This window comes from Phaethon lepturus, unplaced genomic scaffold, assembly GCF_000687285.1.
Source record: "Phaethon lepturus isolate BGI_N335 unplaced genomic scaffold, ASM68728v1 scaffold5014, whole genome shotgun sequence".
Taxonomy (NCBI): domain Eukaryota; kingdom Metazoa; phylum Chordata; class Aves; order Phaethontiformes; family Phaethontidae; genus Phaethon; species Phaethon lepturus.
In genome coordinates this window covers 20,431-29,431 of record NW_010532533.1, presented here as the reverse complement: position 1 = coordinate 29,431, position 9,001 = coordinate 20,431, and the positions used below count along the sequence as shown (strand labels likewise).

The 9,001-nt window shown below is 40.2% G+C and overlaps 1 protein-coding gene across 1 annotated transcript; it reads left to right on the top strand.

Annotated features, from left to right (window-relative positions):
- The first annotated feature begins 4,841 nt into the window (after positions 1-4,841).
- LOC104619086 (actin-related protein 3B-like) lies at positions 4,842-7,043 on the top strand. Its single transcript, XM_010284857.1, has 3 exons — positions 4,842-5,004; positions 5,409-5,492; positions 6,092-7,043. Exons 1-3 carry the CDS (start codon positions 4,843-4,845, stop codon positions 6,185-6,187), a joined length of 342 nt encoding a protein of 113 aa, XP_010283159.1. The 5' UTR covers position 4,842; the 3' UTR covers positions 6,188-7,043.
- The last annotated feature ends 1,958 nt before the right edge of the window (positions 7,044-9,001 follow it).

The window sequence follows — 9,001 nt, the reverse complement described above, 5'->3', positions numbered from 1 at the left end:
TCGGGCCGCTGTGCGTCGTCGGGCCGCTGTGGACACCTGAGAGCTGCAGAGAGAAATAGAGCCTGTGACGGTTCCCAGCCGATCTGCTGTATCGACTCTGTTCTTGCCTTTCCCTTTCAAAATTGTAGGTATTCTTGAGTGTGAGACTGGGTAGGGTTCAAATGACTTCTGCTGGTCTGTGCGTCAGCAAAACGACAGTGTATGCTGTTAATGACTAAGTGCAGAGCGGTGAGGCCATGTGGGAAAGGTAAGGCTGGAGGCACTGCCAGGCTATTAGATCTGCATCACCGATGATAAGGCACGGGAGAGGAAAGGTGTTCCTTTACCTCATGTGGAAGCCCCAAGTGATTAACATGTTAGCGTGGGACAGGACTACCGAGGAGGAGCTCTGTTTATTCCTATCACAGCTGTAATTACATTTATAACATTGCCCATGCGAGCTGGTTTAATAGTAGCGTGATACATCTGCAGTATTTTGTGGTTAGTTTTGTGTCTGAGTGCAGGCATATTTCTGCAGAACAGCACGACCATAAGTCATGCTGAAGTTTTTTGCTATGACTCGAACTGTTAAATGAATGTTGAAAATCATTATTTTAAGGAAATAGAAATTGTTTCTTCATCATTAGAAGTCAAACTTATTCAAAAAACAGTGTTTCTCACAATACATTAAAATAGTGTTTCTCACATTTATTTCTTTGTGATATATTTGTTGCTTGATATGTATAATATTTCTCATTATACTTTCCATACAATGTCGCAAATACTGCCCTGTTTTAAGTAAATTAACAGAGGCATGTAGCTTAATTGATTCACTTGCTCATGAAGTGCTCGTCTTCAGCTTGTGAACCTTCCAGTTTTAACCCATAATAATTTTTATTAACAGTCGTATATTGCTCTGATTACATGTCTCTAGTGGTGTGGTGGTATTATATTAAAAAACTTTAATTTAGACTACTGTTTGGAAGGAGGGGAAACGGGGATGTGTTTTATTTGCCGGAAAAGCAGTGGATGATTCTCTGTTCGGTGCTGCAACTTCTGAAGTGTCCAGCTGAGAGTGCGCTTAGACTGTGTTACAAGGCATTACAAACCTGTTCAGCACCTTGTATTTGGTAGCATTGAATTCTGCAGAAGTGAATTTAACCTTTTGGAATTTTTATGTAAACTTTATTTAGATAGAGATTTCTGTTACAACTGGGTTGTTTTGTTAGGTAGTTTCATGTCTTTGCAGCATTGCACTGTATGGGTGTAATACCAGAAATGGTATGGAGAGGGGCTCAGTATCCTAGAGTTCATAAGAGAACAAAGGGCATGGATGTGAAGTGAGAAATTTCATTTCAGCCCTCTGAGATGATTGGTGTTCACTCCCAGTTTCCTTCCAGAAATGGCCTGCTTTTGTTATTTACTTGTAGTTAACTTTTTCAGGTGTGTGCAAGGTCTTCAACCCTCTCTTCTAAGGGAGTACATTCTTTTGAAACAACTTAAATTTTCAACCAGTTATAACGTTACAAGTATAAAGGTAAAAATCAACTGGAGCTTCTTCCTGTCAGATGGTATGATAATCAGTGCTAGCTGTGAAACCTGTGGTCTGCTTAGAGCTGTTAAACCAACCGAAGTGTGTTTAAGCAGAGTATGATCAGAAGAAATCACCTTGTTTAAAGGAATCAGCTGGAAATGATACTTAAATCTTAACTTCCTCTATGTCTTTTTCTGGGAGGCCAGAGAATTCCCAGGCAGTCAATTCCCAAACATCACTAGTAAGCTTTCTCCACAGATGTATTTAGCATGCTGCATTGTCAATATTTAAATAGTTACTGGAATTACTGTGTTGTGTTACACTCAGTTATTCTAGAGAAGATACTTGCTGGAGGGGTGGTGTGGGTGGTTTTTTGTGTTGGAGGTGGTTGGTTTGTAGTTTGGTGTGTGGTAGTTTTTGTTCTGCTTTGGGTTTTTTTTTTTTAATCTGATAGTCTTTTCCCACCTTCACTGGGTCCTTTGTAAGTGGTGGGTGTGTGTTGTTGTTTAGCCTGAGCTGGCAACTAAGCCCCACGCAGCTGCTAGCTCACTCCCCCAAGGTGGGACGGGGGAGAGAATCGGAAAAAAACCCTCATGGATTGAGATAAAAACAGTTTAATAGGACAGCAAAAGAGGAATTAGAGTAAAAGTGAGGAAATTCATGGTTTGAGATAAAGACAGTTTAATAAGTAAAGCAAAAGTCACGCACGCAAGCAAAGCAAAACAAGGAATTCATTCCCCACTCCCCATGGGCAGGCAGAGGTTCAGCCATCTCCAGGGAAGCAGGGCTCGATCACGGGTAATGGTTTCTTGGGAAGACAGACGCCATAACTCTGAACGTCTCTCCACTCCCTCCTTCTTCTTTGTGCCAGCTTTATATTCTGAGCATGATGTTATATGGTATGGAATATCTCTTTAGTCAGCCTGGGTCAGCTGTCCCGGCTGTGTCCCCTCCCAGCTTCCCATGCACCCCCAGCCTTCTTGCTGGCAGGCCAGCAGGAGAAGCTGGGCTGTCCTTGACTACTTAGCAACAACTCAAAACATAGCACATTATCAACATTTTCTCATCCCACATCCAAAACACAGCCTCACATGAGCTTCTATGAAGAAAATTAACTCTACCCTGGCTGAAACCAGGACAGTGTGTTGTTTGAGGAGTGGGGAATGTATATAGATTCTGCTTTCACTGTGAGGGCTACCTGGCTTCTGACCTCCTTGCAGAAGACTGACCTGCTGAGTTTTGATAACTTACTGAAGCCCATATGTGAGCAGTCTTCTACTAAAGACTTAGCACAGATTTGGCCCAGTTCTGACAAGAAGTGCATGGCGCAGAGGAACTCTTGACTGTGTAATTAACCATCTTATGGCAACTGGTGTCACCTAATTATTTATATCTGAAATTCTGCTTGACCTGGCTTGTCCAGATACGTGGTAATAAGATGACTCATCATTTCAACAAGTATACCCTAGCGCTTCTGTTCTCCTTGGCTAGCATTGTTCTTAAACTTTTTTCAGTGTGTAGAAGTACTTGAATAATAGTAATGTGAGGAGGGTGTAACCTCTTAGCTTCTAACCCTGGAATGATAAAAGAGCCTCCCAATGTTACTACTAAGTTTGTAGTTGCATGTGTTGGTCTCAGATGTATTTAAAAAAATTATTTGCAGGTGTATTCTGAAATCTATTTTTAGTGGTAGCATTGCCCACTTTATGGGTTATACTTGAAGTTTCATTTGCTTTGGATCAAATTACTGCTTTCACCATCTTCAACAACTTCGTTATCTCCAGGTAACATTTTCGATGGCATTTTTTTAATTGCTGTTTCATCACTCAGGTTGGTTGTAGTCTTTTTTTTCCTCCTTAGCAGTTTTCTTTCCCATGTGGAGTGCATGACCTCTTTGAGGCAGGGGAAGAGATGTTCTTGTGTATGAGGGGAGCAGGGGCAATCTCCCTCCTGCTTTAGTTTTAGGACCAACTGTGGTTTCTGGCTCCTGCTTATACATATGGTTCTTCTGTCCTCCTCTTTCTTTTGGGAAATGTTTCAGTAACGTTATGGGGATGTGTGCTTTTTCTTTTAAGTACAGCTGCCTTGTTATGCACCCTTTTGTACTGTAGATAAATCTGAAGCTGTGAAGAAATGAGTTTTTCCTACTGTAATGATATTTACAATGTGCAGCGCAAATTTTTTTTCATGAATATCCAAACGGCTTTCTTCTCACTTTACAGGTTATAAACAAGATTTTCCCTGTTATCTGTTGCTTGAAATCCAAGCAGTTACTTCTGCACCCTGCAAGTGTGAATGCTTATTATGCATGTCTTTGACTCTTCAGGTCTGTGTGCAGGCTTCCTGGCTGAAAACAGTGGTTCAGGGATTCTTTTATTACATGCACAGTCTTGGTCTGCAGTGTCAAAAACTATTACTGAGAGAGAATCCTTTGACCTGTGTATAACGAACTCTTGATCTCAGTTGAGTTCCTTGTGGACATGTGTCTAAGGCATGTAAGTGGTTTTTGTAAGCGATAGTTGGCACTTGGGTTTGCAGTTGCAGCAGTATGCAGGGGCCCACATGCAGTTTTGTCATATAGAGTTCATTTTTGTGATTATGAAATGCATTTTTGCTGCTACCAATGTTATGGTCAAGGGTTCCTGTTTTGAATCACCCCACTTTTGAAATGACTTCTGCATTAGTCTATGACCCTGCAACTTGATCAGAATTAAGGATGTGACATTCTAAAAATCTTATTTAGAATGAGAGTACTCGTCCGGGCTAAAAGGCTTGTGGTTCTGCTCTGAAAACTAAGTCATACCAGGCAAGCAGGTATAAATAAGAAAAGTGAAAGGCATTGTACCTTTCTCTGTACTGCAGTCCTCTTTGGAGGTGTGGTACCATTTTAAAGAATCATTGGACTTGCTGGTTGCTATGTTTTGAAGTTTAACTCTTAAATAAAAAAAAAAAAAAAAGCATTCTAGATAACTCTACAGCTTTGGAAAGCCAGTAACAGTAATATGAGCCTAGAGCCTTACTTGGTATCAGGGCTAAAACTACTTACTATGAGCATCCCTGGGAATTTTTTTGATGTAGTGTCTTACTTCTGCTGCTCTGCACATGCAGGGTACTAACTCACCATGTTAATGGAATCCTCCTATTTTGAATAACATATTCTACATAAAACTCTTCTTTAAAGGCGGGGAGGGAAGGAAGTAAGGGACCATGGACCTCCTATGGAAGTGAGCAATGCTTAAGGTGTTCTGTGCAGTTTACCAGCTTCATAATGATGTTAAGATCCAAATAGTCACCTCTGCACTTTTGGCTTTTGGGAAACTCACTTGAAGATGGATTTAAAGAATGTGTCTTTAATTTCTGCACAGAATGTGGTCCTCTCAGGAGGATCCACGATGTTCAGGGACTTTGGACGACGACTGCAAAGGGATTTGAAAAGAGTAGTGGATGCGAGATTGCGACTTAGTGAGGAACTCAGTGGTGGTCGGATAAAAGTAAGTAAGAATTTCAAGTGCATTAATTACCTGAGTAGTGAAAGAAATACAGTTCAAAACTTTCACCTCTCTAGTGAAAATGCAGTGTTGTAAACTTGAGTAGTATATATGTATGTGGTGGTAAACGTATTGGTAGCCTTGCAATGTATGATGTGTCTTTACAGGAATCTTAAAGTTACTGTGAGCAGTCTCTTAAGGGCAATTCTGGTTTCCCTTCTAGGAGATATGTGATCTAAGCAGTAGGCAAGAGGGATTTAACTGTTGTGTCCTTCAGCATACTAATCATGAAGCGTTTTATGACTTGGTCTCCTAGGGAACACAGCAGACTGAGAAATAACTGTGAGATAGTGATATGAAAGGAGGGTTGAAGATGTCTGGGTCTGAGTGTTTTCTGTTTTTCTTAGCCCAAACCAGTTGAAGTTCAAGTGATAACACATCACATGCAGCGTTACGCAGTTTGGTTCGGTGGTTCCATGCTGGCTTCAACAGTAAGTTTTTATCAAAAAAGTTCTGTTTTTTTTAATTGCATATTGTCTTCTGGCTATGTTTGATCTGAGGACCAAGTTTTAAACCTTTTCATTGTGACAGCCTAAACTGTGTCACATTCTGGAATCCTTACCCAACTTCTATCTCTGTAAAATTTGTACAGGGCAAGTGGGAGCTTTACTTGTGTCAAGATATAATGATTTGACATAATTCTGAAGTAGTTTTTATATGATAGTTGCAATATAGTCCCTTTATTCTTGAAGTCAGCACTAGAGATTAGTTAGGACTTCAGAAATATAGGATCCAAATCAATGGTCTTAAACCCGAGAGAGAAACAAATACATGAAAATGGAAGCAATTCCTGTATCCAAAATGGGATTTCTTTTTGCTGTGTTTAAAAGCAGTCTTCTGTCCAGACAAACTTTTCTTGATTAATTGTATTCATATTCTAATATTTCTAGTTTTATTCTATTTTAAAAATGTAATACCACATCATAAAGCTGCAATCTACAAAAATGTTCAGGCATTAGTTTACTTGTCGGTTTTTTTCTACTTGATGTATTCTTATGCTTTTGAGGGGATTTGTTTTATATTTTCATAGCCAGAGTTTTTCCAAGTATGTCACACCAAGAAAGACTATGAAGAGTATGGTCCTAGTATTTGTCGTCATAATCCTGTTTTTGGAGTCATGTCATAATGCTCATCTAATGGAAACAAGATCTCTGATATCTTGCTGGTGAAGAAACTCACGTAAAGCAGAGGAAGGCAGCAGGTACTGTAAATACTGAAGCAAGGTGTGGTTATCTCTTGGAAGCATTTGGATCACCACCATGCACTAAAGCACAACTTACAGCCCCAGGTCATTTCAGTAAAAGCCATTTCTCTGCTGACTACTTTAAAGCCTATCCTTCTTTCTTCCTAAATGTGAGGTAATTGAAAATATAGGTAAGTCGTGGTTTAGGAGGTTGTGCAAATACTACTGAAACTGAATCTAGAAGAATAAGGCAGTGTTTCACTTCTTGTGGAAAGATTTAAACCTTTTCCACTTGTGCCCTGATTCTGCAATCAAATCTTTAGCAATGGAGTACTAAATACCACATTGCCTTCAGGGGAGTTGGAATGGATGCAGGTACCTGCCCAAAAGGATTAGATTGCGGGATTGGGACTGTACTTTGTAAATGTAGGTTTTTCATATCATTTTGTATTTTATGATATTGGTAGGGTGAATTGATGACTAGTTCTAAATACGAACAGCTATCAATGTCATGGAGTGATATTACGCATTTCCAGGTGTGAGGCATGTATTGGAGTTGTGCTGGTATTTTATTTTTTTGGGCAAAAAAAGCGCCATGTATGCTAGAAACTGATGTGTTCTTGTTTGGATGACATAAACTAAGTGATTTACAGTATTGTATGAAGTTTATTATAGCCACTGTTACTTTGTTTTGAATTTTCTGAAGCTGTTTTATAGAAAATGTTTTGTTCTGATGTTGGTGAGTGGTGGATGACACATGGGCCTTGCACCAGTGAAATAAAAGCTGTTAACATCTTTATGAATGTTTCTGGTAGTCCTGATTTACATACTCCTCCACTTCATCTCACAAGGTTAGCTTTCCCTTTATATGTCAATGTATGTGGAATCATAGTAATACTGAAGTTGGAAGGGATCTCTGGAGATTTCTGGTCCAGACTCCTGCTTAGTGCAGGGCTCACTTAAATGTCAGATCTGGTTGCTCAGGGCCAGTCAGGTTTCAAAGACCTCTGTGAATGGAGGTTCCTTAACATCTCTGGGCAACCTGTTCTAGGGCTTAACTACCCTATTATGGGTACGTGCTCTTGTTGTGGACACAGTGTTTGTTCTTCCGTGTTTTAAATTTCAATAGAGTAGGAAATCCTACTTATTGTGTTTTGCACTGATATTTATCCAATCTCTGGCAGCACACGTTTTGTAACAGTTTGTGTAGCCCAATAAGAATTTTGCAAGAGACATCAATTTGGTTTTAACTGGCATGGAGGGATGAGGGATTGAGACCAAGCAATTATTTGTTCAGCATTAATTAGAAATTAAACAAAATGGGACTCTATGACTCAAGCCTGGTTTAGAATGCTTTTGGACTTAAAGCTCAGCTCTTGGGAGAAACACATTGAAGCTTACTTTGTTCAGTCCTCTCACTAAGAAAAAAATGGGTAATTCAATATAACGTGTACTATTTCAGCTTGTTCCAGTGTTACATCAGTTTGTTTATGTTTAAGTCTGTTTCAGGTTTGTCATTGCACTCCTGGCTACTTGGGCTTTTGGCCTGTGCAGCAGAATCCAGAGTCATGGGCACAGTGTGGCTGGAGTCAGGTTTCAGAGGAAGATTTACATGTTTACTGCACTGAGCAAATGTGGGCTGAAACTCTGGCATACAGTACACTTGGTGCTACAAAATAAGCAATGCTGGGGATGTGGCATTGCTATATGTGGCCTGCAACTAGTTTTAGCCAGGCATTGAGGTATCTTAGAGCTTCTGACATAAAGCATGGGCACCCATTTTTCTGAGGGGGAAAAACTTCTTTCATAACAGCAAGCAAGACTCACTTTGAAAACAAATGAGGAAATGTGCTCATGTTCCCTCTTCATAAAAAAAAAACAACTTGCACTGATAGTAAGAAAACTAATGGATGTTCAGATGTCCTGCAGACGAGTTCCCCTGTTCTTCAACTCTTGGGAAGACTGAGCCTACCTATCACACACACTACAGACCACATGAGTTTAAAACAGTCATTGAGTGGAAAAAAAATTCCAGATGAAATGTGAGAGAGGAGAAGTGTAAATGTGAGTTCTTAGCCCCCTTTCTTCTGTCTTGCTGATTGCTGTTGGGCTAACTTAAGCTTGTTGGCAAGTAAGCTTTCCTTTTCAGTTATGTTTTATGGGTTCTTTGCAAACATTTCATGAATAACCACAAGGACCTGTGAACAGCAAGTTGAAAATTGATTCCCTAACCTGCTGTTTTGGGCGATCATCTGAGAGGGAGCATGTGTATTGGGTTTGAATCCTCTTGGACAGGGAAGGAATTGAACCCAAGACTAATATTAGAAGGGACAGCTGGTATCTAGTCTACCTCCAGATACTTACACACCAGCAGTTAGTTACTAGCGCACTTCTGCGAGGTGTGATTTCTTAAGGAGTGCCCTCTCTAAACCTAACGCATCGGGGCAGATTTCTGGAGCCTGGTGTGGATAATAGTTGGCTGCTCTTAATAGCTGCTGAAGAGGTTGTGGTCCTGCTTTGTCCCTGGAGCAGGCTTTGGTGATCACAGGACACTTCTGTGAGATGATTTGACATACCAACCTTGCAGAAAACTCCCTCCCACCCCTTGTTTTCTTGAATGCAATGATCTGTTAGATTGGCTCACCGTGTTTGGTGAAACTAAGTTTACTGAATAAAACAATGAACCTGGTCTTGAGCTTTGCTGTTGGTTGCTTAAGGAGTCTTGTGAGGTCAGTTCCTCTGTTTTTTTTGTTGTTT